We start from the raw sequence: 27,893 nt of genomic DNA, 5'->3' as shown, positions 1-27,893 counted from the left end.
AAGAATCACTTTTAAGAAGAGACTTAAAAAACATCTGTATCATGTCTTTATCTCGCTGTGAACTTTGTCAATCATGGGTAAATATGTGTCCTCTCTGACTCAGCATCATGATTTTTCTCTTCTTGTAGTTACTGGAAGAGTTCAACTATGTGGGGGAAATCCGGGAGCTGAACAGACTTGTTTGAGCCTATTCTTAGCACCAGTGGGTGTATGGTTTTAATAGCACACACACAACATAAAGATCCCAATTTAGTCAGTGATTACTAGAAGTTCAAGGGTATAGCTTGTGTGATACATTAGAAAATATCGTTCCATACTTTAAAAAATCAGCTTGTGTGTGTTTGTTTCTGCACATGCATGTGATTTTTTTTTTACATAAGGGACCAGTGGATTTTGTGGGACAGGAATAGTATGGAAACTCCCTGGGAAATACCATGCTGCATGCTGTGGAGGTTGTCAAAGGCGACAATAAAATCCCCATGCAGGAGTCTAAAAGGACATGGTTTCACAAATAGTCCCAGTAACAACACATTCACATGCTGCTCCCCCCTGTGTTTGCTTAAATAAATCAGTGTGGGATTTGGTTTTTTTAATATATACTGAAATACTAATATGAGAAATATCAATAGAGATGTAACAGTTTCCAAAATACAAATTTAAATGAAATTGAAATTGTTACATGAGTAGATTTGTTTTTGTCTCTTTATTATTGTGGCTCTAGCTCAAGGCAAGATGACTTCTGTCTGTCTTATAATATCATGCGATCAATGACTGAAGGATATTTGCCCGTATTTATTCAAGGGCTTAAGTGGTTTAGGTCTCACACTGCTCTGGTTTCATCTGATGATCATGCGTGCTTCCATGTACTGAGATTTATTTTCACAGTGATGACAGGAGACATGGAGCTGAAATGTTCCTTTTGGATTGATCAGGTGTGTTAACCACAGGCCTCCAGTGTCTGTCAAATCCTCTTCACCTTCCACAGACTCCACTTTACAAAAACAAGACGTAACATTGTGTACAAATCTCACATGCAATAAGGTCATTGTACACACGAGTATAATACAGAGTCCAAATTCAGAAAGGAGACTGGAAGAGACTACTTCTATAACCACTACTTCCTCTTTCAAAGTACTTCCTCCATACCCGGATCATCAAAGTACTTCTTCCATACCCGGACCATCAAATCACTTCCTCATACCCGGCTCATCAAAGTACTTCCTCTACACCCGGATCAGAGTACCCCTGTGAGGCGTGTCCTGTTGCTACGGTGACGCGGCGCTATGCAACGCGGCGGTGAAGCGTGATTGTCGAAAAGCTTGTCCCGGTGACCGGAACTGATAGAAAATATTAAAGCTAGCAATGTAGCATCCAGGGTTTTTGTCATTTTGCTGAATGTACAAACGTCTTTTAAACCACGAAAATAGTTTGTTTCAGGCTGAAGATCAACGGCTGATGTCGTTTAACGTCCCAGCCTCATTTGTTAAGAGCGAAGATTTGCAGGTGTTTGTGTTTGGGGTTAGCCTGCGAGAAGCTCGCTGTATATTTGTATATGTTCCAGTTTAAAGGTCTTTTAATGAGTAGGAGGATTCACCTGAGGAGCACTTTAAGACCACATCATGCCAGAGGACAAAAACTGTAAGCTGCTCCAGCCAGTCAAGCACTCAGACCAGAAAAAGAAGAAAAAGAAGAAAAGCAAGAAAACTTCCACCTCCCCTCCAGAAAATACAGGTAAATACACTTTTTATTTATTTATTAACGGGTTTGTTAACAAGTAGCAAAACCACAAGTTTTGCACAACTTTGTTACCTGTGGCTGGTTTAATCTGAAACAATGCATCATATTTTATAAACTCAGAATGGGACCCTGTCAAATAAAATGGAAACACTCAAGTAAAGTACTAATACCTTAAAACAAAGGCTTCTTTGGTAAAGAAGTTAAATAATTGTGGCATATTTTAAAATTAAACCCAGTCCCTTTAGAAGCAGACCATGAATTACAAATTCAAGCTGGAGTAAACATTGTCAACAAGCACATAAAGTCGTCTCATGGAAACTTTCACATAATGAAAAGTCTGAAAACCCTAAATCCTCCTCACAGCATATATTTATAATTAGTCATGCTATGGAAAAACAGTAGTTCACGCTGACACAAATCCATCATTACCTCAACAGTTCACATGAAGGGCACTGTAAATGTACACAATCTATGTAGTAGTTTGGATCCTGTGGTCGTGATGGTTGAATAGGCCCTTAAAGAACTGGCCTCCCATGATGCTTCCCCTCACCAGCCTAATGTATTGCAGCTCATTACTGTAAACCAAACCATTAGTCCAGCTCCAGGGGGACTCATTAGTAATCTAAACCCTCAGCGTTGCCTGGTTCTGTCATATGCTTATGTGTTTATGTTACCTTCCTATAGGGAAACCTCAGGCTCTAGCTTTGCCTCCTGAGAGCTCAACAGTTTGCCTGCTGGCTCCTCAAAGTCCAGGGCAGCTGCCCAAACTGGGAACCAGTAAGAAGGACAGAGAACAACTCACTGGCAGTAGCCGGAGGAGCAAAAAGCACCCCAAGGATTCACCGGTTCCACTCACATCAACAGACAAAATCGGTGATCATGGTGCGCTGTCGCAGGGGTACATGACAGAGCTCAACACCCGGGTCAGGGAGAGTCTGAGGTGGGAAGGAGAGCTGGATGACCGCCAGGCTGAGGAGAAGAGGCTGGAGCTGTACAGGGCCAACAGGCGGAAGCGTTACATCGCACACAGAGAGGCTCTGTTAAAAGAAGCCCAGGATGCCTTGAGACAGAATTTTCATAAATAGATCTCAGAGAAAAAGACTTTGACTCTGACCAACCAGAGAGTGCATCATCACTGCATCTGAATACAGACTAAATTAAGGAAAATAAGTCTTATGCTCAGGTTTCAGTCATCTCAGGTTTTATTTGTTTAAAACAGATTTTGTCACTTTAACCAAGATGCTTGGGTGCTGTTAAGATGTTGCCAGTTCAACACCCTTTAGAGCACCTGATAGAAACACGTTTTCTGCCAGGTGCAAAATACGTATCTACAATGCCACGATTGCCAGAACCCCTCCTGCTGGATAGTCCTGTTAAAATCTTAATAGAGGATTTCTCCACTTATCTTGTGCTTCTAAATTATGTAGGACTTCCACAAAAATCCAAAGTGGATCTTTCAAGACTGAAAGTCAATCAGGATTACACCACTGAATCCCCTTCACATTTGTGTGTCCACAGGTCAGTGAGGTAGAGGAGGGTGAAATGATGAGGTCACATGACTGTTTCTACCACCACTGCAATGTAAGGACTTTAAAATATGGGCTTAATAGAGTTTATTACTTAAAACTGAAATATGAGTCCAAGCTAGTGAGCAAATCAAATAATGAAGAAAAAGAAATACAACATAAAAAGTTTAAGTGACAAATACATCCATCCTCTCAGGCGTAACTTTGCATTAGGAACGAGGAATGATATTCAGCATCGTAACTTTTTTAATCCTGTAAGAGCCAAAATATGTTTTCAATTTAAATCCTCAGGAGATCAAAACTGATGTTTTTCTAAGCTTAAGAATTTCTAGTATGTTAAATTGCTTGTCTGTTCTTATTGATATGCAACCATAACATCTAAACAACAATTTTTGCATCAATGTGTTTAAAACAACCTTGGTTTGTAAGGTAAGGTGTTTTATTTAATGTTTCATCAAAAAATGAGAAAGAGTGTTTTTTTTTTTCCCATCAGCTATTTCCCCATTGATCATTCAGAACATCTGTGATATGACATATATCATGATTTAAAAACTATTAAACCTGCCCTTTGCAATGAAAAATTAAATTCTCACCATGTTTTGTTAAAGGTTCAGGAACATTTACATAAAACATTTGTATAAAATACAAGAAATTGGCACCATCAGTCCTAATATATCAAAACTGGTGCTGCGCGTGAAAAGTCTGCACCAGTTGAACCCTGAATAGAGTGAACATGAGGCATGTTGCTGAGAGTGGCACTAAAAATAAATGTTGCGATGGACAGAGAGGTGTGAAGTAAAGACAGTGATAAACCAGCAGAAAGATGGGGGGAGGGGGGGAACGCAGCATTTCTTTTGTGGAGGTTTGTCACGCTGCCTTTGTGTGCTGTTTGTTGAAAGTTTATTGTTCCCTGTTGGTGTGTTTTGTTACTGTTGCTTATTTCAGCATCTCTGCTCCAAAGAGCTGGACACTCCCCTTCTGTTCTCCTAATCCCCCTCCAACTCACTGGTCGGACCACGTACACAGCCGCAGTGGGCATTAAGGTCACTTGTGTTTTTCCAACAGCCCCATCCATGCAAAAGGCCTCTCACACCGACTTCTAAATATTGACAGCCAAGAAGGTGCAGTGCCATTTTAAATGTGACGTCTCTGGGCTGTTATGGAAATAAACCTAGAGACATAAAGCAATAAAAAAAAAAAAAATGTAAAAAACAGTTAGTCCCAAAGCTGAGTACATCTGAGGTATCTGTTGTTTGCACAGAGGAGTCTCACTATGACGTAGATTTTCAAACCTAATACACCTGTGTTAAAACACAGGACCCTAAATATACAGTAAACTTCAATGCGACTGGAGACATCATCAGTAAAGTCTGTCTCTTCTGATCATTTCTCTTTGGTGACGAAGAGACGGACAAACGACAAGCAACACTGCACAGAGAATGTGCTGAGAGGACGCGTGGTGAGGATCAGTTCAGATCAGGACAACTGTAGCCAGCTCAGGTCATCCGATCTGTCAGGAAGAGAAAAAAACATATGACATGTTTTTATATGGATTTGCATTATTTGGTGCACGTGGTTAGTCCCAGGGAGCTGCAGATTCAGGTGACAACTCTTTGTATGTTAGTGGATTATGTTTTTCACTTGTTTAATCTGTGCAGCCTAATCCAAAGTAGTTTGAAAGAGCCAGGGCATACATCATTTCCATTTTTCATTGTGCAGCAGACAGTAGACTCAAAGTGTCTGGAGTTGCAGTGGTCCCTGTGGGAGTCTAACTGGGAGCTCCATCTCCTTCATGTCAGCTCTCTACTGTCTCCTATCTAGCAAACGCTTCATCATTTCTGTCAGTAAAAAGTCATCAATGTGAGCTGCAGTTTTACAGCTATTCCCAGATCACTAGTAGACATCCACAAACGTTAAATGATACCTCACTCCTCTTTGTTTGTTCAAGTCAAATTTGAAAGTCAAAATGGATTTATACAGCCCACTATTACAAATCTGTACAGCATAGGACACAATAAATAAAACATGCTACATCTCTGTTTAAACTAAATTATCCAACAATAGAAAGAAAAACAAAAGTGATATAAAAACAGAGATGTTACTTACTGAGCTTCTTTTTTTGTAATCACTTTTCCTGCCATGAGCCTCTCAGCCACTGCAGATGCTGCTGGGTCATAGTTTAGGCTCGCTGCCGCTATAACCTCATCATTCCTATGGTTAAGAACATATGTTTTTAGTTATCTACACTCAGATCACATGTACAGATGTTTTTGTTAACAGCAGCTGTTTGTTTCCCCTTACTTGATATACAATGCCAGGAACTTCCTGTCTTCAAACTTTCCTTTCATTATAATCTCAGTGTATCCCTCCCCGTAGCCTAAAATAAAAACATGAGTCACATTTAATGGTGGGAAAATAAAAAAAAAAATCTACCACTGTGGGACTTGGTGTGTATACCATCAGGACAAACAGTTTGGGTAGCAGAGTCTGCGTATACAAAAAATATCCAAATATTTCATACAGGTTAACATGTGAGACTGTGGCTTTTGTTTAGCACTGGAACGTGTGTGTGTGTGTGTGTCCATGCCCACCTGCATATCGGATGGTTTTACCCGCTAGGACGGTCCAGTAGAAAGGAACAGAGTTGAGTTCAGTTGGTTTATCCAGCATGTTCAGAGCAATTATCCTCCCTAAAGAACAATAAAACAAATTTATCGTTTCACTGGAAGCAAAACTAGACAATATATTGTAAGTGCAGATATTGAACAGAAACATACAACAAAGAGTAACAGATAAAATATTATAAACAACGCTGAGGTATATCTCAACGACAGCCCTTCACGGTAATTTTTACAGATGTCCTAAAATGTATGTAGATATTTTATTGAACTCTAAACAAAACACAATTGCAGTCACAGTCTTTCAAAATGAAATATCCCTACATGACGTCAGAAAAAGATGATTTTTTTTGTATTATATTGCATTTACAGGTAGCGTTGATGGCTGTGTCACTACATTACCATGTGCTTGTGCCATCTGCCAGTGTCCGATGTTGACCAGCTGGTTTTTGGCCATTGCCAGGGGGAAGGTGGTCAGGTCTCCCCCACAGAAGACATCAGGGACATTGGTGCGCATATACTGCAGGAGGGAGATGCAAGCAGAGAGCTGATGACTAATGCTACTCAATTTACTGATTAATGTGAGTAAACATGTTCAGTGCTTTTGATCATGATTTTGAACTAATGACATGGTTCAGTAGTTTACTGTCATCTCAGAGACTTCGGGTGGAAAATCAAAATTAAATATACTGTATTTTAATATACTCTATATCTTTGGTACTAACAGGACTTTTTACAAAGCACTGCAAAAGTCATACAGAATGAGATCTGGATAATTGTGTGAGCAGCAGTTTATTAGCTGACCTTGTTGACTGTTACAAAGTTTTTGGAGTCCATCTGTATTTTACTGCCCTGCAGGAGCTCTGAGTTAGGGATAATACCTGGGGGAATCAAAAAAGAGTGTCAGAAATGAGTAGGTCTGATGGTACAGTGTTGGCTGATTACCAGAATTTTGACTTACTGGAAAAAAAAGATATTTCCCAGTGAAAATGAAATATTAGTTTTATTCAGTTATTAATGGAAATCAAAGATAGTTACTGATTTCACAAATGTCTTTAATCTCATGTTACCCTGTTCTCCCATGGTCCTCATAAGACATCTCATATGAAGTGATCATGAATTACATGAAAGTCTGGTCAGTGTTGTATGGAGATATATTTAAATGTGAAAATATTAAATCACAAAGACGTTTGCATTGCGCTTACCAATACCAACAATCAAAACATCAGCTGGGATGACTTTTCCACTTTTAAGCACAACCTCCTTCACCTTGAGGAATACAAAAATAACCAGACAAAGGACAATAAGTGATTTTGAGCGATAAAACAAGTTGGCACAATGTGCATTTCCTGACTTTACCTTGCCATTCGCACCTCTGACCTCGGTCACGTTATCATTCATGTGGAACTTCACATTTTCCTCTGACAGCATCTGTGGAACAACAGAGTTTAAATGACTGCACCAGGCGCTGAAAAGAAAATAGAAGTGATGTGCAGAGACAACACTGGAGTCTCTCTCTTTCTTACAGTCATGGTGACTCTGCCGATTTCAGGACCCAGTGTGTTCTGGTACGGCATCTCACTGCTGCCGATCACTGTGATACTGGAGGCTTTGTCTATCAAATAAGATGCAACTTCCATGCCTGTAGAAAAAGCATATCTTAATGAAGATGCTTTAGAATGTGTTAAAATAGAAATTGCCTCAGATGTACAGTATGAAAGCTCAAAACTGCTGCAAAGTAGTAAAATATCAGACAATGAATAATACTTTCTAGTTAGAATACTTAAAAGCAGTGTATGTATTCATCTAGTCATTGCCATAGAACATAACTGTTTCATTGGGCTAAAGGTTAAAGGAAAAAGGGGGAAATAGGGAAATTAAGCATATCTATTTATGTTTTACTATTAAATATTTAATTGCATTAGACTGGATTCTGTTACATAGTAATTTTACCATCTATTTTCTTTTTCTACACATCTCTAGCCATGGAAAATGTAAAAATATGTGAAGTCCAGGACCAACAAAGGAGGTTCCCACGAGGACAACGTTGCAGCCCTGACAGGCTGCGTGGATTTGCCGAGCGTCCTCTGGTGTCTCCAACATCTTGACATTGTCCAGCTTCATACCAGGCACATCCAGGCCCTTTGCTCTAAAGGACATTGTTCATAAGCAATGCAGTGTAGAATAGTTGTGTTAAATCAGTGACCACTTACTCAGACTAAGAAGTTAAAAGGTTATCTGAGCATATCTATGAGGATTTAAATTTCAACACAGGTTTAACAAAGCGAATGATTGAATGTGGATCTGAAGGTGGTACTGAACAATATTTAAAGTAGCTGCTTTTTTAATTAATCGTTTAGATTCTCGCCTGTTTATGTCACAGTGTTTGTGTATGCGTTTGTACCTGCAGCCTGTTGAGATGAGGAGCTGGTCATAGCTCTGGACTGACCCGTCGTCAAATGTGACCATCTTCCTGTCTGTGTCCACTGACAGTGCCTGTAAACACAGCGAGAGTTTCGCTATGTTGCATCTAAAGTAGCAGGTCAGTCCCAGGACAAAGATACAAATGTTTTGTTTGCTGTCTAGGGGAAAATGTAGTGCAGATAGCACTGATACACACATATCAAATGCAGAATATGGTCAGAAGAAAAATATAAAACTCACTTCCTTTCTGAGCCATACTTCAATGTCATACTGATGGAAGAACTCCATCCTCCTGAGCAGAATACTGTCACTCTCCACATTCATTACCTGTGAGGAGGGTAGGGTGTGTGTGTGCGTGTAAGTACTGGCAGCCAATTGAAAAATCCACAAATATTCATCACTTCAATTTCAGTGTATATGTGGTGGTGTTTCCTCTGCAGCACCTTGCTAAGTCTGGTTTTGTCGTAAGGTAAAAGGTCATCTCTGGTGGCCATGATGATTCTTCCTCTGAAGTTTTCCTGACGAAGAGTCTCAGCACAGATCAGTGATGTAACACCTGCGTTTACACAGCATTAACACACTATTATGCAAAGTAGCACATTCGATATGTTTGCATCAAAAGTGATTTAAATGACTATTATGAAAATATTGAGATTGCATGCTCTCCCCTGTGGGACAAGTGGTAAATGGTGAATGGATGGATTTATAAAAACACTAGTTCATTATTTTTTTTATAATTTTTCTGATTGGTTAGTTAGTCAACTTTAAGTGGTAGTAACACACATATATGTACAAGGTCAGAGAGTGGTCCACACTCACCTCCCCCTAGCAGCACAATTGTGTGAGTAACCCCTGGTAGTGCACCCACCATACTCTTTATTCTTTTTTCCTGCCTGAGAGCCTGGATCATGTAAAAAAAAAAACCCACATCATCATATGTAGAAATTATTTACAAAACATATCAGGGTTTTGCTGTTAGTCAACTACAAAAGGTCAAATACAGTATTCCTAGATACTATGTACTTTGTGTTATTGACTTTTAGTACATTACAAAGTGTAAATCACTTTATTGACATTCAACTTTGCTGCTATTTAAAAAACAGTCTTGTTTTTTCTACTGTTGATGTTTTTTACTATTCCAGTAATTGAAAATAAAGAACGTTGAGCCACTTACCTTTTTATTTACAGACACATAGACTTTATTGTTTTGAATTGTCACCTTCAAAAGAGAAAAAGATCAATTAAAATGAAAGCAGAGGTTGTTGTTGTAAGGTAAATACCTGTTTGTCCATGTGTCTGTCTGGTTTGTACCTTGTGGCAGGGTAAGCAGTCCATGCCTGGGTACTCCTCCAGATCTCCTGTTTGGGCATTGAAGCAGGAGCCGTGCCACGGGCAGCGCACTCTGTTGCCTGAAATAAACCCTAAACACACACAAACCTGTCATTCACTCAGTGCTAGTGTTAAGTCAATATATTAAACTTAAGAACATATTGAAAATTCTCATGTTTCTGCTTCATCTGCTTCAGTGACAGCCCATAGCTCCAGCAGATGAAAGTACCCCACCTCACCTCCCTCGCCTCTTTACCTTTACTGAGCGGAGCGCCGTAGTGCGTGCACTGGTTACCCATGGCACTATATTTGCCCACAGTGCGGGTTAACAGCACAGTGTGATGTCCCACATCAACTTCCATCATCCTGAGGTAACACACACACACACACACACACACACACACATAAAGACACTGCAAAAGGTTTTACACACAAATTAAATTTTTCTGTTTGTGCAATTTAATCTTATTCAGTTTAACACTTTAAATCCTCAAATGCAGCAACTACAATATTATACAAACATTGAATAAATAGTCTATAACACTCTACAATATAGTTGTAAGGAGAACACAGTAATATAGTTGTAAGGAGAACATAGTAAGATAGTTGTAAGGAGAACATAGTAATATAGTTGTAAGGAGATCTGTAAGGATTATTATTGTGAAGTTGTCTGTGATTATAAATTCTCCTCTGAAGATTATGTCTGTTTCATGGTTGCATCCTTAATTTTCAGTTTATACACCACTAATGAGTGTCTTCAGGATGAGCTATTGTTGATAAATTAATTAAATAAAAACGTATAACTGCTTACAACTAGATCTATTAGTGTACTACTACAGATGCTAAACAGGAGGAGTTATAGTGATGGATATTATTTGAAAGGTGTGTTTGAAAACAGAAATTTTATGTGCATGGCTTTTTTTCTGAACTGGAACATTAGGTTTTAAAAAGTTTGCCTGTTTGTTAGTTCAGTCTGAGCCATACGAGTATCATAGACCTATTTCAGGGATGACAATGTCTGTGTTTAGACCAGACTAAAATATCCAAACAGATATTTTACAACTTGCCTTGTAATGTTGTACAAAGCTTCATTTTCCGCTCATGATGAACTGCAGTAATTTTGGTGATCCCTTGTTCCCTTTTCTATCTAGTGCCATCATCAGGTCAAAATTTTAGGACGTCAAATACCTGCAGGACTATTGACAAACCCTTAAAGCTTAGCTGTATGTTGTTTACTGTATGTTAGCATGGTATGCTAAACAAAGGGGGTGAATATGCTAACCATTGTACCTGTTAATCAGCAGCATGTTAGCATTTATATAGCTCAAATCAACAATTAGCATGGCTGTAGACTCTGGTTAATGGTTCATGAATCATTTAAATGCTTAAATATTAATAATAAGTAATATTGTGTAAATTCACACAGTTTAAAGTTGTCAAATCCTGAAACTATTTGCCTCATATATGAATAGTGGTTTAAACATTGTTTTATTTAGCCTCAGTATTCAGGAATATTCGCTGATATAGAAATAAAAATGGTTTTAGGTTGCCAGGTTGGGAACACCCCTCCCTCCCCTCCTTACTGTCCATCCTGTAGGTCAGACTCCAGACACACCAGAGCCGTCAACTCCTCTGAGGTGTCCTCTGGATCAGTGTCTGGATATTCCTGTCGGGCTGTACACACACACACACACACACACACACACACACACACACACACACACACACACACACACACACACACACACACACACACACACACACACACACACACACACACACACACATTTAAACTAGCTTAACAAACCACATGATGAGGTTTAACTTCACTGCTATAATCTGAGATACTCAGAAAGTATAAACCACTTGGAAATTCACTGAAAAGTGATAAAATATTTGTCTTCCTAGGTTACTCACGTGGTTTGGCCTCACACATGTCTCTGATTTAATTCTAGCACCAACCGGATTAACAAAACCCCTCCAGAAACATGAAAAGTCTGTCAGATGCTGCAGTTGAAGAAGATTTTTCTTCCTTGTTCAGGTTGTTTCCTCCTCATCAGCTGATAAACGGGATACAGGTCTGTTTCCACAGCAACTGCTCCATCCCTGACCCTCATCGCTTCATCCTGAGGCTCTGAAAATGGGACGAATTAGGTTTGTTAAGACGAGCAAAATCAACAAAAAGTGACTTTTGGGACTCCAGCGAATGAGCAGTGTCGGTGATGTAGCTGATCATGTTCAGCCCCATTATTGTTCCAGAGAAAAGTGATCACAGCCTTTTGTGTGTCCACAGCATAGAGAAAGGCTGACGAGGCAGCAGCTGCTGACACTGAATGGACAGGAAACAAAACACAACTCACAACGGAGGTAGCCTGAACTATCATTCATACAAGATTCATCACAGAACGGTTCAAGGATTTAAAACACTATCATTAAATCCTAAACACCCCAATAATATACAGCGGTGGAAAAGCAATATCATGTTGTAGAAATATGTTAAAATGTTAAATGCAAGAAAGCCCACAGCTTGCTGACAGGAACATGGGCTGTTTTATGATGAGTGAAGACACAGGAGTCAGTGTTAGTGCTGTAATTTATCATTGTTGTTTCATATCATCTTTCTTTTGTTTTCTTGTTTTCTTGTTTTCTCCTTCCATGCAGTTTCTACCTCCAACCTCAGATGGTGGAGGACCTGATCTCCTCTCATTCCTTGCTCTCCCACAGCCTTGTTGCTGTGTCTACAGGTGACACCCACAAATTCATACGTTCACACACAGAATAACTTCAGCAGATCACAACACAAAATAAAATGCAACTTTTTTGGCAGAAACTTGGATCATGTCTTTCCAATCTGACTCTAGGCCTTTGCAATAATGATTTTCATGTATTGCAGCAATTTGCTTTAGATTGAATAAAGTGAAACCAAACCAAACCAAATATTAATCAGGCCAGGGTATATACAAACAATAAATAAATCAAAATATGAAAAACTGGCATACTGTAACATCTAATAAAGCATCTGAACAGACTTTACCAAAACCCTATAGAATTATTTATATAGAAGTATTTTATATTTTACAGTGCTTTGTGTATGAATGTGTACATGTGCTGCACACTTCCACTCAGCTTGTGTACTTATTTTATCTATGACTTCTTGGACATGGCCTTGAACCAGCCATTCAAACAGTCCTGGGAGTTGCTCTTCCACCACTCATCCTAACTTTATACTTAATGTGTTTGAACATGAGAACAGTAAAGTGGGTGAGAGAGTCAATACACTGCACCATGCATAGAAATAAAAATACAAGCATTCATCGCTTATTTTGGGAAATAGGTAAAATTAAAGTAGAAAAAAATAAAAAATACTCAAGTAAAGTACTTGAGTGAGTTTTTCTAAGATCAACATTGTGAGGTGTTTTTTTTTTTTTTTTTTTAGTTTGACAAACCTTTATCTGTGTGTTGTAATAATGAAACTGCAGGACATCTATTCACTGCTGGTTGTTCAGCCTTGATCTGTGTGACATTTCAGTCTCTGTATGTTTCAGAGGCAGCAGGGGTCGTGACCTGCTTCACCTCCAGCAGGCCAACACACCGCTGCCTTTTTTACTGCCACAGTGTCATTAAATATACAGGGCAGTGGCTGCCTTGTGTTTAGTTATACCTGAGCTGATATCTGTGCAGCTGCTAATTAAACAGTTGAGGTAGTGAAACCTTTATTTTTTAAACTCGGCATGTTTGACCGTCAGTACAGTTCTTTAATCAAGTACTTCATTCTCTAACATTAGGTTAGAGCAGGTTGTACAAGATGTTAATTAATTATTGATTAAGCCTCTTATCTGCAGAACTACTTGTTCCTAAAAGCAACCTCTGGGCAGACTCTTCATGTATTTGAATGTATGTTTTGCTTAAATGTGAAATTATGTTAAATAGAGGCTGAATAAAGTTTTGTTGTATGTATCTGTGTCTGCCTTAAGCTTTGATTCTTCTGTTCATATGTTTTTCTCAGGTGATCTCGTGCTACGGTTTGGCTGTAACGTCCTGCCTCTACCTGGGCTTCGCTGTGGTGTCTCTGCTGGTTGAGATCAACTCTGTTTTCCTTCATCTACGACAGCTCCTTCTGCTGTCAGGACGGAGGAGCAGGCCCTGGACTGAAATTACAGCCCCTCGACCCTCTGTGACCTACAGCATGACCAGCTGGCTCAATCTGGGAACGTAGGTGACTCAGTGATTTTCTTCTGGAAGTTTCACACAAACCACAAGCTGCTTCTAGGACAAGTGTGAGCATGTGAAAGTGCCTACAATACCATTTCAACCTAAATATGTGAACCTATGTATTTCTATATTTTCAAGTCATAGATTAATGTTCCTGAAACATGTTTCTGTCTCACTGGCAGGTTTTTGGTGTTTCGTGTCTGTAGACTGGGTTGGATGACCCGCTGGCTGGCGTCTCAGAGTGAACTTATACCTCGCTATGTCCTGATCATGGGGACAGCAGGCTTGAGTGTCATCTCCACCACGAACATTGCGTTGTTTTATAGATTACTCAGAGCAGATGTCCTCAGAAACACACATGACACCAGCAAGAACCACTAGAGGGAGACAGCACTGTGTTTCTAAATGGGTTCATAATGTGGTTGAACAGTGCAACTTGTAGTGTTTATGATTGTAAGAGCAAAGGTAATCAGTTTAGACATTGAAAGAATCACACAAAACCAGTTTACTTTCAGAGTTTTGCAAACCAGTTGCACATGTGTACAAGTTTTGACCAGTAACACCAATGAGCATTTTTTCCTCATGTCTTTTATTTTCTGATTCTGATGATTTTTGATAGAAGATTAATAATAAAAATAAGATTATTGTTTGATGACAAATATATATCACAGCAGTGGGCCGATCTAGTTTCATGTTATAACAGAGTACTCATTGAGAAGAAAGTATTACTTACTGTACAAGTATTTATTTATGTTTATTCATTCCAAAACCGTGTATTCAGTGTCTACAATGGGGAGGGCAATTGTGGTCCTGGAGGGCCACTGTCCTGCTTGTTTTCCACCTATCCTCTGGTGATTACATGGATCAGGTGTGTTCAGCCAATCAGAAGCTGGAAGATACCATCTCAGATGAGGGGGGAAGTGGGGGAAGAGAAAGTGAGTTGGTCACTTCCAGCTTCTTCCAGCTGATTGACTGAACACACCTGATCCAGGTAATCACCAATGGATAGGTGGAAAACAAGCAGTACAACTGCCCTGGAGGACCCTGGTCTGCAATAACAAGTTAAAAGTAAAAGTATTTCAAATGTATAAATACAATATTAGAACAGTTGTTTATGAAGGAAAGTGGTTGTTTCTTTTTTCTTAATTTAGTAAGGGAAGCAAGACTGTGACATTTTTATTTGTGCACACATTTGTGGTTGCAATAGAAAATCTTAATCTGAAAATACATTGTAATTGTAACTTCCTGGTTGTCTTTCAAGTTTTTGACATTTTTTTATAGAAATGTCATGTCATACAGAATGGAGAGGCACTGGCAAAGGTTTCTATGACCCAAACATGTCGAACAGCCTGGCAGCGAGACAGCAACATTAAAAGTTGTTACTATAGTTTTGACTCATTCGAATATTTGGACTCTTGTATTTTTAAATGTGAGTGGAAAGTGAAAGCAGCAACAAGGAGATAAGGTGATGCCTTGGTGCTTGTTTTATAATAAAAGATTAGGACAGCAAACAATAGTGTGTGAGTACTTTAACTACATCATGATCCTCTTCTGCTGGAACAAATTAACCAGAGTCAAACCCTTGCAACTTGTGTTGGTTTGGGCCTCATCTCTGAAACGAGGCAGGCGGATCTTCTCTGTTCTGGACTCGCTCTCGTAGTAGGGACACACCTTTAGATGCTGGGAAATAGGTGGTCTGTCTTGGAAGGACCAACTATCCACAGGAGAGAAAAAGGTGCTAAACTGCCATACCTGAAGTCAGAGAAAGAGACACTCTACTTTAAATGTGCCCTGAGCAGTCCAGTCGTAACTTATAAATTCTCCTGACAGACCCACTGGCTCTTGGCTCACCCGCTGCTTCACTCTCCATTTGGCTCCTCCGTCTGAGTCGGTCTTCCTCTCCCAGCGGAGGGTGACCATCCCTCTCTCCTGCAGCAGAGAGGAGCACACCTGCCTCATGAGCCGGGACACCAGAGCCAGCTGGGACAGGGACAGACTGTCCAGGAAACTGGCCATGTGGCACAACACCTCATACGGCAGTGAGCTCAGCCAATCCTCCTCCCCTCCTCCTGCCTGACCTCCTCTCTTCCTCTGGCTGGTGGAGGAGTCTCCTGAGCTCCTGGACGACTGGGAGTCATCACACAGAGATACCGGGAGAGTGGGATGCAGGCTAAAGCAGCCCAGGTGTTCACTGAAAGTAAAGTTGAAACTGTGTTTTTTTTAAAGGTAAAAAAGTTTCTTATTTCCCTCCTTGACTGTAATTTATCAGCACAGGATTAATGGGTTTATTGACAAGGTCCAGGGATTTAGTATTGATATTATTTAGCTACTGCTGTGACTTTTAAATTTCAACATCAGGCCCATTTCCAGTCTTCCAGTAAACAGCTTCTTATTACTTGTTGACCTCTCACCTACTTTTACTTCCAAGAGCTCTGTAAGCTCAGGGACGGCTTCCAACTCAACAGGACTTCAAGTAAAAGTTCAGTTTAAAAAAGGATCAGAACTGGGCAGAACCAAAGACAGGGTCATTTTTATCCCACACTTGTCTTCCTACATTACCCATAATTCATCTCAAACAACATTAATTCTGTCTGAGATTACTATTTATTCACTCTCAGCAGGGAAATCAGCTAAAGATTAAGTGAATGCGTTACATTACTGTCTCCTCCTGTCACAGGTAAAAATCAGAGATATTTTATTTAAGCACATACTAGATCTAATTAGAGAAGCGAGACAAAAGGTGCATCAGTGCTACACAAGGATAAAGATGAAGTATTCATGTTTCTCACTTATAGTTGACAGTGGCTTCATGTGTGGAGGGCTGAAACCTCCTCTGGCTGTAGGTGCAGCCCAGGTACGCCAGGGGGCATCTCTGCTCGAACCACCCATTCACACCCATCTGGATGTCACTGTGGATGTTCCTGCATATAGAAACATACAATACATACCAGTTATTAGAAAACTCAATGTGATGAAGCTTGATAGATTAGTTTTGGATAGACACAGTTATTTAATATTAAACCAGAGCTTATAGTTGACCTGATGATAAGCCTTTCATTTGTAGCGTTTGTTTTAATCTCTTAAAATACTTTTTGTGAAGGTTTATTTTATATATGTTCAGTTCATGTCTACCCCGACCCAGTATAAGATTATGCATAAAATTATCTTACAAAATTTGTTACCCTCCAAATACTTACAGGAATTTAGAAATGTATACATTCTAAAGCATTTAGAAAGAAACCCCACTTGTAATGTTTGCCGTATTCTCTGCGCTGGAAGGTTTGTCCGCAGAGGAAGGTGAAGGCGGAGCTGGCCTTGTGGTGTCGGCTGGTGACGCTCTCCACCTGCAGCTGGAGGTGCAGCTCCAGCGGTTTTGCAGTAGTCAGATCAGCCAGTGACGTGTTTCTCCGGAAAGGAGCAGATAGGAAGTTGTAGGTCTGTGCACCTTCATCTTGTAATAGACCATCTGAACATATACTTTCTGCAATAAGGTGACCCCGCTGCTCCTTCTCCAGGGAGCACAGCAGAGAGGCCTGAGGAGCAAATAATATATATATATAAGATTTACAGTTAAGCTGTTTTCATTTCTTGAAGAATAAATCATTTACTGGTGGCCAGAAAACAAGACTCTTTGTCAGCTGGAAATATATAAACAGTTTTTTAACTAATTTTAACTTCACTTTTAATTGATATGTCAGTGTTTAACAGCTTTTCTGTGCTGCGAAGAGGCCAAAGCTCTGTTCTTAGAGGGTTTTAAAAACACCATTTTACCAAAAGAAATGCAATAAGTTGCATTGCCATAGAGGATGAATTTCTCTCTCACCTGGACTTCCTCCCACACTGGCATCTCCTCTGGTGCCACCCCCAAGTCGCTGGTGTCCACTGCCTGACTTTCCCTCTTGTAAAAACCAGGGTTGCGGATGCGGCTCTGCTTGGCAGAGAAGCTGGTTGGGACTTTAAAGGTACGCACAGTGATAATTTTCATCGGCTCCAAGTATCCAGACACATAATTCTTCTTCAGCTTGCCAGTTAGACAGGAGGAGGAGGATGTGGAGGGGCCATTGCAGGCATGGGCCACCTGGTTGTAGGTGTTTGATGCTGTTGCACCCACAGAGCTTTCTGCTGTATCTTCCTCCAGCACAGTGCCCAGACGTTTTCCCTTCTTTTTAACAAGTCTCTGGCCTCTGCCTGCACCTGCTGTCCCTGCAGCTTCTCTGCAGCCGCCAATCTCCATACTGAACATGCGCTCCCAGGAGCTGTAGTGTTCTAATGAATCAGCATTCACACCTGTGGCCCTAGCAAGAGCCACTCTCTCCTCCTGGGTTAGTCCCTGCTCAGATACAACCTCGTCCTCGTCCCCTTCCTCATCTTCATCCTCATCTTCTTCTTCATCAGGAATTTGTACGTTAAACATGTTAAAGGGGTCCCAGATGTGAACAGCGGCTGCCCTTGCAGCTGCTCTTTCTGCTTCCTCTTTCTCCAGAGCAGCCTTTTTCTGCTTCTGCTCCTCCTTCCTTCTTTCCTCTTCTCTCCTCTCTTCCTCTATCTCCTCTTCGTCCACATTCTGGATCAGCTCAGGGAAAAGTTTCCTAATCTTCATGGAGTGAAACAGGTGGTCCTGGTCTTTCAGGGCCATGGCCAGGTCCAGACATCCTTTATGTTCTCTTTCTCTGAGCAGGTTTTCATGCAGCTCTGTGTTTGGATGGGAATGGGCGTCGTTGCATGGCCAGCGATTCCACTCCATGGAGCAACACACTACACTGGCCGGACACACCTGGAGGTGAGCTGCCCGCGAGGAGCGCGGCAGGTGGACCGGGCAGCCGTACTCTGCATTGAAGCAGGGCACCCTCACATTAGGGCACAGCAGCAGGTGATCCTCCTCTTTGCACAGGTGGAACAGAGCTCCACAGTTCAGGCGGCAGGGGATGACTGCACAGCACACAGAGACCTCCACCCGAGTCCTGCAGCGGCGGCTGTAGCAGGAGTCACAGTGGGCATGCTGTCGCACCCTGGATGCTCGAGAGCGATGACTCTGATTGGATTTACAGGGTAAAAGGGAAAATGAAGGAACTTATTGTCAAAGACAAGAAAGTGGCATTTTCAGTTGTATAGTGACATACCAGGTTTCTTTGCTACCAATTACATTTGCATGGCTAGTTATATGTATTAGCATTAAATTGTGCTGGCAACCAAATATTGAGACCAATATAATTTGTTATTTTCTGGAGGAGATTCTAAAGGTGCTAAAATTACCAAAATATGTCAGCATGTGGAGAGTATGTATAAAAAAAGATGCATCTAAAATATTTCAGTTTATGAATTTATTTACTTTATTTCAGTCATAAAAACAGGTCTGGGCTATATCCACAATATATTGTTTTAATGAGGAAACGGTAGTAGAACCTGTCAAACAGTGTGGAATGAAATATTACCAACCCTAAAGCTACTTAAGGGTAAATAAAACTTGAAAACTACTTTTATTTTTTCAGTGAAGTAAAACCATACCATCCCTCAGATCCTCTTCCACAGGTTCTTTGAGGTCTGCCTTGCAAACACAGACAAAACAATCAAAAGTCTCACAGTACAGTCAACAGCCCTCATGTAAATGCATAGTGGCAGGATACCAGCAGAGCATTGGAGTAAATGGGAACAATGAATTAGAGAACGTAGCTTACCACTGTAAGAGTTGGAAAGGAGAGAAATGTGCTCCTTGCGCTCTGTCTTGTGTTCTAAAGACCAAGTGTCTGTCTGTCTGTCTGTGCTATGTGTGTGTTATAAATAGAGCTGAGAAGTGACTGAGAAATGTTACACAGGTGGTCAGACACATGGTTTGGGTTACCAGCTCTCTCAGCCACTTTCAGCAGAAATCTCTCTGTTATTTCCCTGTGATTCATATTGTGCTGCTGCTTACAATTGTTTGCAACCTGAACAGAGCAGCTTAGTCTGTGTTAAAATCCACAGTGTCCTCTAGTGGAGATTTCATATTTAAAGCATTATTTGTGTGTATATTATTGCAGTCATTCTAGCAAATTAGCTGGAAACAGATGTTCACACACATTAACTCAGCCTCACTGACATTGACATTTTGGTGGTTGTGACATGAATCCACTGCAGCAGAGGGAGAAAGTGAAGGGGGAGTTATTTTCCTGCTGAAACTGCTCAGCTAATTTTAACCTTCCAGTTCAAAAAGCACAGGGACTGAAAGCAATGTAAAACCAATGAGAGGAAACAACATGTCTGCGGTGGCACCTTGGTAAGACCTCTATTTAAATAAGATTAGATCCAATTGTGAATATGCTGAAATACTTTGATACTTTTTGTTAGTTTAATTTGTAAGTAGTTCAACAAAACTACTCAGACTTTCAGCTGTTTAGCTGATGTATTTACAGTGCTGCATGACACTTTAATAAACAATACTACTCTAGGCTTATAGACTTTACAGTTTATGCTGAATGTCATCTCTTCATTTCATATTTATGAACCTGGAATAAGTATATTGTTATGCATGTGTTGGTTGCAGAAACATTGGTTTTATCATTAGTGTATGAAATTTTACCATATCAAGTGTAAAAAATCATTCAAATAAAACAGGTGGAAATGTGGTCACTTTTAATGAAAAGTACATTTTTTTCAGCCAAGCCAATAAAAATAAATTGCTGAGCTATTTGGGCCTGATGATACAGACTGAATATTAAATCTGTGAATCAACTTTCTGTATTTTTCTTGCAGGATTATAAAGCCTGTGCTGTAGAAATGGTGAGTCCAGATTAAATCAAAGATCAAGCCTTGATGATGTATGTTTAATATGCCATATTTCCACTTTCTCCTTAAATTATTTCATCAAAATTGGCTCTTCTTTTCTTTCTCATCCAATCAGAGTCATCGCTCTCGAGCATCCAGGGTGCGACAGCATGCCCACTGTGACTCCTGCTACAGCCGCCGCTGCAGGGCTCGGGTGGAGGTCTCTGTGTGCTGTGCAGTCATCCCCTGCCGCCTGAACTGTGGAGCTCTGTTCCACCTGTGCAAAGAGGAGGATCACCTGCTGCTGTGCCCTAATGTGAGGGTGCCCTGCTTCAATGCAGAGTACGGCTGCCCGGTCCACCTGCCGCGCTCTTCGCGGGCAGCTCACCTCCAGGTGTGTCCGGCCAGTGTGGTGTGTTGCTCCATGGAGTGGCTCCGATGGCCTACTGATGACACAAACCCACACAGTAACGTAGCCCTGCAGGAGAATGTGCTGAAGGAAGATGAGGGGCGGCGTGAGGCACTGGATCTTGCCATGGCTCTGGTTGACCAGTCAGACCTTTACCACCGCCTGAAAATGAAGCCCCTCTATCCAGAGCTGATGGAGCAGGAAGAAGAGGAAGTAGAAGAAGAAATAAAGGAAGAGAATAAACAGGAGATGGCAATGGGAGGGTTTGAAAATGGTGTTGCAAACAATGACGCCAATGAAGGTGAATTATTTATCCTTCTTCTGCTTCAGTCCAAAAAACGATAATCATATTAAAACACACTGATGCCTGGTATGAAGCAAATACTGTGTTTAACTTTGTATAAACTTTGTGATTTCTGCTCTTTTCTCATCTGTTTTTCTTTAAATGCCTTTCTCCTGGTATGGTCTCCTGTTCTCATCTATTTCTGCAGAAAATGTTGAAAACCCAGCACTAAACATTGTGGGCTCAGGCTTAGACCTCATCAAAGAGAAATGCAATCTGTTTGAGATGATGTTCAGCATGGAGAAAGGTGGCTGTGCTGTAGCCCAGGAAAGCCTAGACAATCCTGAACAAAATCCAAAATCTGGTGAGAAGGGGAAGACTCAGAGGGGGAGTGAGCTAACGGAGGCTGAGATACAGGACAGCAGGGTGAAAAAAACAAGCGAAGATGATCCAGGGAAGGACGGTGCAGCCACATCAGACGACTGCCCTCTACCAGACACAAGCAAGACAGGGCTGGCCCCATGGCAGGACGGGGTGCTGGAGCGTCTGAGGCAGGAGCTCAGCCCACAGGAATACAACATGTATATGGTGCATCATGGACGCATGCTGCTCGCCTTCGGACAAATCCAGGCCTGTACCCCGAGGGAGAAAGATTTTGTCTATGGCAGCCTGGAGCCTATTCCAGTCCAGAGCCTGCACTCTTTCAAGGTAATGATCACAAACTATATTTATTTCCCAAACAGCACAGATACTGATCTATCGTGTGAAAGCTGTTTTAACTTTGACAGAAACTAGCGTGCTGTTGTAGAATCCCATCACTCACAGTATGAAGTGGAGAAAACAGGTTTTCAGCCCTTTGAATATTGTGTATTTTGACTTCTCTCTTAAAACAGGATCAGCCTAAGAATCAATAAAATGTGCTGATTATTCCGCTCACTGTACTCACTTTTGGTTTCTAATGTAGTGCATTATGTTCTCATGTGTTTGTTCGATAAGGTTCCTGATAGTTATCACTACAGGAGGCGGGTTCATCTGTATGACACAGCTGCACGTGTTCAGAGCGAACCTCGCGGCGTGGACACATCAGACCTCGGAGTCAAAGAAGAAGATTGGTTCAGCGATGAAGCTGCAGCCACCCTGCTCGGCTACGCTGAGGAGGCCGTCATGGGTCACAAGGTCAGGCTGACATTGTTGACAGTCAAAATAAAAACATGAAAAACTGCACGTGACCAGATGAGGGAGTTTGGATGGAATTTGTTGAAGCTCCTTGTCTGGTGCTTTATTTAGTAGTTTCCTGATAAATATTACCAGATACTATTTGTATACAATACTTTTCATAACATTTTATGACAAGGTACACAAAATGGTGTAGTAATAGTTATCAAGGAATAAGTGAGTGATGAAATGTAGCTGATCATATATAAATAGTTCATGAGTGAATGAATCAAGGATTTTTGTAGACAATAAAAACCTAAAATAAAGTAGCTCAGTGTAGATAACGATGGTTTATCAGCTAAATAAGCTTTTCTTGTTTTTAAACAATAAATGCATTAAATGTAAGTATGTTAACATCGTCATGTTAACACTAACAGTGTATTGTATTTGAGAAGAGTAAGATGTTCACTGCAGGATTTATGACTTAGTAAATGATCTAAAACATGTAAAAACATTGGTATGGTCCTTCAACTACCATTCATCAGGTCCCACTTTGTTTCTATGCAGATCAGCGAGTCAAAAGCAGTTGACGGGCTCTACATTGATGTGGGCACACAGACACACTCATTCCACTCAGCACCATTTAAAAAGAATACGACCCTGGAGGAGGTCATGGGAGACAAACCCCTGAAGCTTCATCTGCAGCTGCAGGTGGACAGTGTGAACAGCAGACACAACAGAGCCAACTGTGCCTTCACATTCATCTGTGGTCACACCTTCCACCGCAGGGAGTTTGCCACACACGTCAGGTGTCATTCACGTCTACTAAAGTTTGTGTTTGTTTGAGTGTGCAACGTGACCCATGCAGACCTCCATGCTCTTGTCTCAGCAGTATCACAAGTTTGTCTCTCTTGACTCATTTCAGCTCTGCCTTCTTCAGAAAAGTCTTGCGTATTCAAACATTTGTCCACCACCTGCGAACAGCTTACTGAAAAGTGCCTCTTCATGTAATAATCATCATCTCCTTTCCAGGAATGTCCACAGTGACATCCAGACGTGTCTGAGCGGATGGTTCGAGCAGAGGTGCCCACTATCATACTTGGGATGCACCTACAGCCAGAGAAGGTTTCAGCCCTCTACACATAAAGCCACCATCACCTACAAGTGAGCACAACTCACATCCCTCAGTTCAGTCCAGTTATATTGATGGTTTATATATTTAATCTATCAAATAACAGTCATAGTTTTAGATCACCCAAATCAGCAGCATATGTTGGAGCATTTAACAGCTAAAGAGCTAGATATTTCCCAAGGGAAATGAAGTTAACTAAAACCAAAATGAAGTGAATAGTGGGCAGGTTGCCAGAAAAACAACTCTGATTTATGACTAATGTTCTGCATAACTGCTGGATGTGTAACATAGAAAGTGCCTGATGCCAAGTTTTACCTATCAGACACTTTATAATATCCCTTGTGTTGCATTTGTCCACAGCCTGACCCATATATGTCCACACTTCATAACAGTAGCATCTTGCTAACTTTACAATCTTTACTACACACAGTAATAAGTTGGACTTGGAGTTGTATTTCTTTTAGGACATAAAATTCTCACAAGTCTTTTTTTCATCACAGTCAACAGCTGAGGAGTTTCAACCTGCGTCCGGCCCTTGAAGCCTCACTAGATGCTGCCTCCCAGCCACCCCGGAGCTCAGGGAACTCCTCCACCAGCCAGAGGAAGAGAGGAGGTCGGGCAGGAGGAGGGGAGGACGACTGGCTGAGCTCATTGCCATACGAGGTCCTGTGCCACATGGCCAGTTTCCTGGACAGTCTGTCCCTGTCCCAGCTGGCTCTGGTGTCCCGGCTCATGAGGCAGGTGTGCTCATCTCTGCTGCAGGAGAGAGGGATGGTCACCCTCCGCTGGGAGAGGAAGACCGACTCACATGGAGGAGCCAAGTGGAGGGCCAAACCTGTAAATAATAAATTATGTATTTCATCCATCATTGTGTTTTTTATGATGCCAAATCCACTACTGTCAGTGATCCATGTTTCTGTCTCCACTCCTGTTTCGGTCTAGGTATGGGAGTTTAGTCACCTCTTCTCCTCTGTGGATTCGTGGCACATTGCAGACGCTCCTCCTATATCTGCTCATCTAAAAGTTTGTCCTTACTATGAGACCTTTGCACACAATAAGCCTGTTCCCCTCCCCATCATGAAGCAGGGGCACAGCCAGAAAAGCAGCCTCATCAACCATTTTTCAGGGAACCGCTGGCAAAAATGATTAAAAAAAAACATGTAATTCTTCCTGCTGTGTCTACTTCAGTATTTCATATTTATTATTGGCGCTGATGATGAGATTATACACCTATGGATGAAGTCTTATAAACTATATGCCATAAAGCACTACACAGAACAAAGTTAACCTAGGCTTGTACATCTTTTCTTCTGATATTTTGTATTTGCACTACAGATAAATAAAGAGTCTTGAGTTGTGTGCTTTGTGTTTTTTGTCTGCTCATATTTTTCAGTTTCAAATTTGCTCTGACCCTGTATCTAATAGATTTATACAGGGTCAAAACATTAATATAATATAAAATAAAATAAAATAAAACAGTCTTTATTCTCTTCTTCATTGGCAGCAGCTGGTTCTTCCATCTCCATGAAGCTCCACCTCCTGTTGTGTCGTGGCACTAATCGACCCTCATACAGGCCTGCTTTGTTGTGAATACAGCAGCGACTCGTAGTGCGCGTCAAAGCGGAAGGTTACGAAGAGGTTATTTCGACTGACTGCAGCAGGATTCATTAAGAAAAACGCCATCCAGCTGCAACAGTGAACCAGCTGACCGGAAAACAAAACATACAAACTGGCGTCGTTTTGCAGACTGGACGTTTTGCACGGGTCTTTTGTTTTCTCCGTCTCTGCCGCATCAAGGACGGAGACGCCAGGGCCATACGAGGATCCATGCGAAACGTTTTGATTCGGATACCGCTTCAGAATCACGGTAGGCCACGGACAGGGTGATGCGTTTACGAGGAGACACTGAGCACTAATGGCCAAGGCTGCAGAAATCAGAAACCTGGGAGAGAATCAAATCAATGAGATTAAATTAGAGACTAGGATAAAGCATACAAACTCATAAGATTATAACCTAATATACTTTTAAAATATTGTAGAAGAAGAACTGTAATATAGGTCGTTATGGTGTTAAATTACCATTAAATCAAATGTAATCTTGATATTGCGCAGGATAACTGGTGGATTAACATTTAATTTTGATACAGGATATTTTCCATGAAACTGACACTTAGTATTTAAGCACCACATTATGTCTGAGCTCAGACTGAGATACTACAACTACCAAATAAGCTGTGGTGTAAACGCTAGGGAGAAGCCCTCATCCTAAAAATCCCAGCTACCAACATCTGCATGCAGGTTTTCTGGGGGTTCGGCCATGGATGCAGAGAGGCTGGAGCAGCAGGTGGCCAGTGTGCAGAGAGGAATCGTCTTCCTGAAGCAGGAGCACCTGGCCATGCTGACTGGCCTGCAGCTGGAGATCACACACCTGAAGAGACGCTGTCATGGTGAGTTTGATGAAATGTGTCTATGTAGCTCAACCAGTTAAAATCTGTTCTATCTTTTTTTTTTGTTTTGTTTTGTTTTTTTTTGTCTCTGCCTTTGGTGCTTCTCGTTCTCTTGGTCTGCAGAGCTAAGCTGTGAGCTGGACTCCAGGTTTCCTGACAGAAACACAGCAGGTAAGACTCTACAACTCTTTGCTGATGAGGGCCAAAGTGATATGTGTGCTGTGCAGTGAGGGAATGAAAAATCACTTCACATTGGAAATGTGATGAGTTGTGCAATGTTGATGAAACATTATTTTGAAACATTTCCATAAAAATTATTTCTGATTTATATTTTCTCACTTTTTAGTGATAAAAGTTCCATCAGAAATAAAAACACACTTAGTTGCAGTATGTCAGTATATAACATTATTCAGAGAAAGCAGCAACATTTTGAGCTCAGCCATAGAGAAGTAATGTAACTGATCAAGCAGATAATAATATATGATGTATACTTCAGTGCATGCTGTGTGTGTGTTTGTGTGTGTTCCTCAGAAGAGGAGGCAGAGCTGGCAGCACGTTGCGAGGCTGCAGAACGCCTCCTACAGGACCAGCAGTGCATGATGGTCGCTATGCGTGGGGAGCTGCGGGCTGGCCAGGCACGGGCATCAGCACTGGGAAGGAGTCTCAGGGAAGAAGAGCGGCGTTTCCTGGACGAGCTGAAACGCCGCAGCCACAAGATCACGCTGCTGAGTCGTGAGCTGCAACGCCAAAATGTCACTACGTCGACCCTCTGTCAGGAGCTCCACATGGCACGCTTAAAACTGTTTCAGCAACGGCAGAGCACAGAGGCTGCTGCAGAACGAGAGGAGGAACCCACAGAAAAGGAGGAAGAGGAGGAACAAGAAGATGAGGATGATGAAGATGATGAAGGGGAGGGCTCAGAATGGCTTCTATCACCACCTCCTCCCGCTTCTCCCAGCCAACCAGAGTCGAGACACAGGAGGCGTGTCAGTGTGAGGGAGGAGAGGGTGAGAGCTTGCATCCCACAGGAGAGAGTGACATCACCACAGAGGCCACATCCCATGCCTGACCCTGCCCTCTTCCTGGTGCCACTTAGATACCGCCTCCTTCGCTTGAGTCAACCAATCAGAACACAGGATGGAGAGGAGCTGGAGGATGAGTGGGAGGATATAGAGGACAGCAGCATGCACAGGAGGGTGGACATGGGAGCAGGAGAAGGAGAAACTGCTCTGTGATGGGTGAAGATGGAGAGGGGACGTTGTCTTCCAGCAGGTCTCTGCCTACATCTGATGCAGTTCTACTAGAAAAAGCTTACGATGAGAGAGATGTAACGCTGTGATTGTCTGTAGATTGCAGGAAGTGAGTTTGATGTTTAGAAGTAGTTGCACAAGAATGAAACCTACACATGGATGTATTAAGTGAATTCGTCACATTGATGGTACAACCTGTACTTCAGAATGTGAAGAAATAAGGGGGTTAAAAAAAGGTGGTACTGTTACATATGGATGCCTTTTCATTTTAGCACTGTTGATCACGGCTTTTGCCTGTAATTAGCTTTGCCACTGGGTCGATGAACATTTACATCATAATGTCCAACATGGCAACCAGCTTTTTCACTGCACTAGCCTTAATCCAGGTTTAGAAGGTCACTCTGAAAGGTTTAGGGGCATTTTGTATGGTTTGCACTTTATTAAATTCATGCAGTGTGCCTAGTAATGGCAGAATGATGTTTCTGTTGTCATGTCTGTTTTCAATGTTTGAATAGTTTTTATAAGGCCTTTTCACAGAAGACATTTTGACTGATTCACAATTTTTTGACATTTAATAGACAGTTTGATTCATTGGTTGGTTAAGAAATTTATCTGCAGGTTACACAATGA

The 27,893-nt window shown here is 41.4% G+C and overlaps 6 protein-coding genes across 10 annotated transcripts; 4 read left to right on the top strand and 2 right to left on the bottom strand.

Annotated features, from left to right (window-relative positions):
• Window positions 1–1,220: 1,220 nt before the first annotated feature.
• Window positions 1,221–8,004, top strand: LOC113142690 (protein LIAT1). Of its 3 annotated transcripts, none has more exons than XR_003296976.1 (4): window positions 1,221–1,731; window positions 2,422–3,318; window positions 6,254–6,462; window positions 7,865–8,004. XR_003296976.1 is itself a non-coding variant. In XM_026327832.1 (2 exons), exons 1-2 carry the CDS (start codon window positions 1,620–1,622, stop codon window positions 2,820–2,822), a joined length of 513 nt encoding a protein of 170 aa, XP_026183617.1. In that variant the 5' UTR covers window positions 1,221–1,619; the 3' UTR covers window positions 2,823–3,921. The 3 variants fall into 3 exon arrangements, 1 of the variants encoding a protein (XP_026183617.1); XR_004463205.1 differs by lacking the exon at window positions 7,865–8,004 and adding an exon at window positions 7,310–7,414; XM_026327832.1 differs by lacking the exons at window positions 6,254–6,462; window positions 7,865–8,004 and having other exon boundaries at window positions 2,422–3,921.
• aifm5 (apoptosis inducing factor mitochondria associated 5) lies at window positions 4,456–11,570 on the bottom strand. The gene is made up of 19 exons (XM_026327623.1): window positions 11,552–11,570; window positions 11,218–11,308; window positions 9,891–10,000; window positions 9,617–9,726; window positions 9,480–9,524; window positions 9,125–9,206; window positions 8,749–8,861; window positions 8,546–8,632; window positions 8,286–8,377; window positions 7,900–8,030; window positions 7,408–7,523; window positions 7,241–7,312; window positions 7,087–7,150; window positions 6,686–6,762; window positions 6,284–6,401; window positions 5,855–5,953; window positions 5,565–5,640; window positions 5,370–5,474; window positions 4,456–4,773 (listed from the first exon to the last, which is right to left on the bottom strand). Exons 1-19 carry the CDS (start codon window positions 11,568–11,570, stop codon window positions 4,740–4,742), a joined length of 1,641 nt encoding a protein of 546 aa, XP_026183408.1. The 3' UTR covers window positions 4,456–4,739.
• LOC113142691 (TLC domain-containing protein 2-like) lies at window positions 11,409–14,767 on the top strand. The gene is given in 6 exon segments (XM_026327833.2): window positions 11,409–11,788; window positions 11,928–12,001; window positions 12,296–12,379; window positions 12,770–12,869; window positions 13,641–13,846; window positions 14,029–14,767. Coding segments are annotated over 4 exon segments (570 nt in total). The 5' UTR covers window positions 11,409–11,788; window positions 11,928–12,001; window positions 12,296–12,314; the 3' UTR covers window positions 14,228–14,767.
• A 593-nt stretch (window positions 14,768–15,360) lies between these two features.
• On the bottom strand, window positions 15,361–19,588 carry LOC113142689 (F-box only protein 40-like). 2 transcript variants are annotated; one of them, XM_026327830.1, is made up of 7 exons: window positions 19,522–19,588; window positions 19,352–19,391; window positions 17,670–18,878; window positions 17,093–17,379; window positions 16,636–16,767; window positions 15,698–16,037; window positions 15,361–15,598 (listed from the first exon to the last, which is right to left on the bottom strand). In XM_026327830.1, the coding sequence occupies exons 2-7, from the start codon at window positions 19,352–19,354 to the stop codon at window positions 15,380–15,382; spliced, it is 2,190 nt and encodes a 729-aa protein (XP_026183615.1). In that variant the 5' UTR covers window positions 19,355–19,391; window positions 19,522–19,588; the 3' UTR covers window positions 15,361–15,379. The 2 variants fall into 2 exon arrangements, with proteins under 2 accessions (XP_026183615.1, XP_026183616.1); XM_026327831.1 differs by having other exon boundaries at window positions 19,352–19,387; window positions 19,522–19,587.
• On the top strand, window positions 15,974–24,927 carry LOC113142688 (F-box only protein 40-like). 2 transcript variants are annotated; one of them, XM_026327828.2, is made up of 9 exons: window positions 15,974–16,072; window positions 20,576–20,602; window positions 20,724–21,297; window positions 21,488–21,987; window positions 22,276–22,455; window positions 23,002–23,243; window positions 23,467–23,598; window positions 24,067–24,403; window positions 24,509–24,927. In XM_026327828.2, exons 1-9 carry the CDS (start codon window positions 16,010–16,012, stop codon window positions 24,710–24,712), a joined length of 2,259 nt encoding a protein of 752 aa, XP_026183613.1. In that variant the 5' UTR covers window positions 15,974–16,009; the 3' UTR covers window positions 24,713–24,927. The 2 variants fall into 2 exon arrangements, with proteins under 2 accessions (XP_026183613.1, XP_026183614.1); XM_026327829.2 differs by lacking the exon at window positions 15,974–16,072 and adding an exon at window positions 19,733–20,099 and having other exon boundaries at window positions 24,509–24,925.
• Window positions 24,928–25,096: 169 nt separating this feature from the next.
• Window positions 25,097–27,721, top strand: ccdc92bb (coiled-coil domain containing 92Bb). Its single transcript, XM_026328565.1, has 4 exons — window positions 25,097–25,433; window positions 25,865–26,013; window positions 26,137–26,184; window positions 26,545–27,721. The coding sequence occupies exons 2-4, from the start codon at window positions 25,884–25,886 to the stop codon at window positions 27,246–27,248; spliced, it is 882 nt and encodes a 293-aa protein (XP_026184350.1). The 5' UTR covers window positions 25,097–25,433; window positions 25,865–25,883; the 3' UTR covers window positions 27,249–27,721.
• The last annotated feature ends 172 nt before the right edge of the window (window positions 27,722–27,893 follow it).

This window comes from Mastacembelus armatus, chromosome 14 (assembly GCF_900324485.2).
Source record: "Mastacembelus armatus chromosome 14, fMasArm1.2, whole genome shotgun sequence".
NCBI lineage: Eukaryota > Metazoa > Chordata > Actinopteri > Synbranchiformes > Mastacembelidae > Mastacembelus > Mastacembelus armatus.
Note: the sequence above shows the minus strand (reverse complement) of the source record. Positions and strands in the feature narration are given on the sequence as shown.

Coding starts and splice junctions, on each gene's coding strand:
- LOC113142688 (XM_026327828.2), top strand. CDS start 16,010: ATGCAGGCTAAAGCAGCCCAGGTGTTCACTGAAAGTAAAGTTGAAACT. Junction 21,988..22,275: donor AGAGCCTGCACTCTTTCAAG/GTAATGATCACA, acceptor TTGTTCGATAAG/GTTCCTGATAGTTATCACTA. Junction 22,456..23,001: donor AGGCCGTCATGGGTCACAAG/GTCAGGCTGACA, acceptor GTTTCTATGCAG/ATCAGCGAGTCAAAAGCAGT.
- LOC113142690 (XM_026327832.1), top strand. CDS start 1,620: ATGCCAGAGGACAAAAACTGTAAGCTGCTCCAGCCAGTCAAGCACTCA. Junction 1,732..2,421: donor CTCCCCTCCAGAAAATACAG/GTAAATACACTT, acceptor ACCTTCCTATAG/GGAAACCTCAGGCTCTAGCT.
- ccdc92bb (XM_026328565.1), top strand. CDS start 25,884: ATGGATGCAGAGAGGCTGGAGCAGCAGGTGGCCAGTGTGCAGAGAGGA. Junction 26,014..26,136: donor CCTGAAGAGACGCTGTCATG/GTGAGTTTGATG, acceptor CTTGGTCTGCAG/AGCTAAGCTGTGAGCTGGAC. Junction 26,185..26,544: donor TCCTGACAGAAACACAGCAG/GTAAGACTCTAC, acceptor TGTGTTCCTCAG/AAGAGGAGGCAGAGCTGGCA.
- LOC113142689 (XM_026327830.1), bottom strand. Junction 17,380..17,669: donor CAGTGTGGGAGGAAGTCCAG/GTGAGAGAGAAA, acceptor TTTGCTCCTCAG/GCCTCTCTGCTGTGCTCCCT. Junction 15,599..15,697: donor AATGGAGAGTGAAGCAGCGG/GTGAGCCAAGAG, acceptor CTCTGACTTCAG/GTATGGCAGTTTAGCACCTT.
- aifm5 (XM_026327623.1), bottom strand. Junction 9,727..9,890: donor CGGCGCTCCGCTCAGTAAAG/GTAAAGAGGCGA, acceptor GTGTGTGTTTAG/GGTTTATTTCAGGCAACAGA. Junction 5,954..6,283: donor GCAGATGGCACAAGCACATG/GTAATGTAGTGA, acceptor ATTGTTCTTTAG/GGAGGATAATTGCTCTGAAC.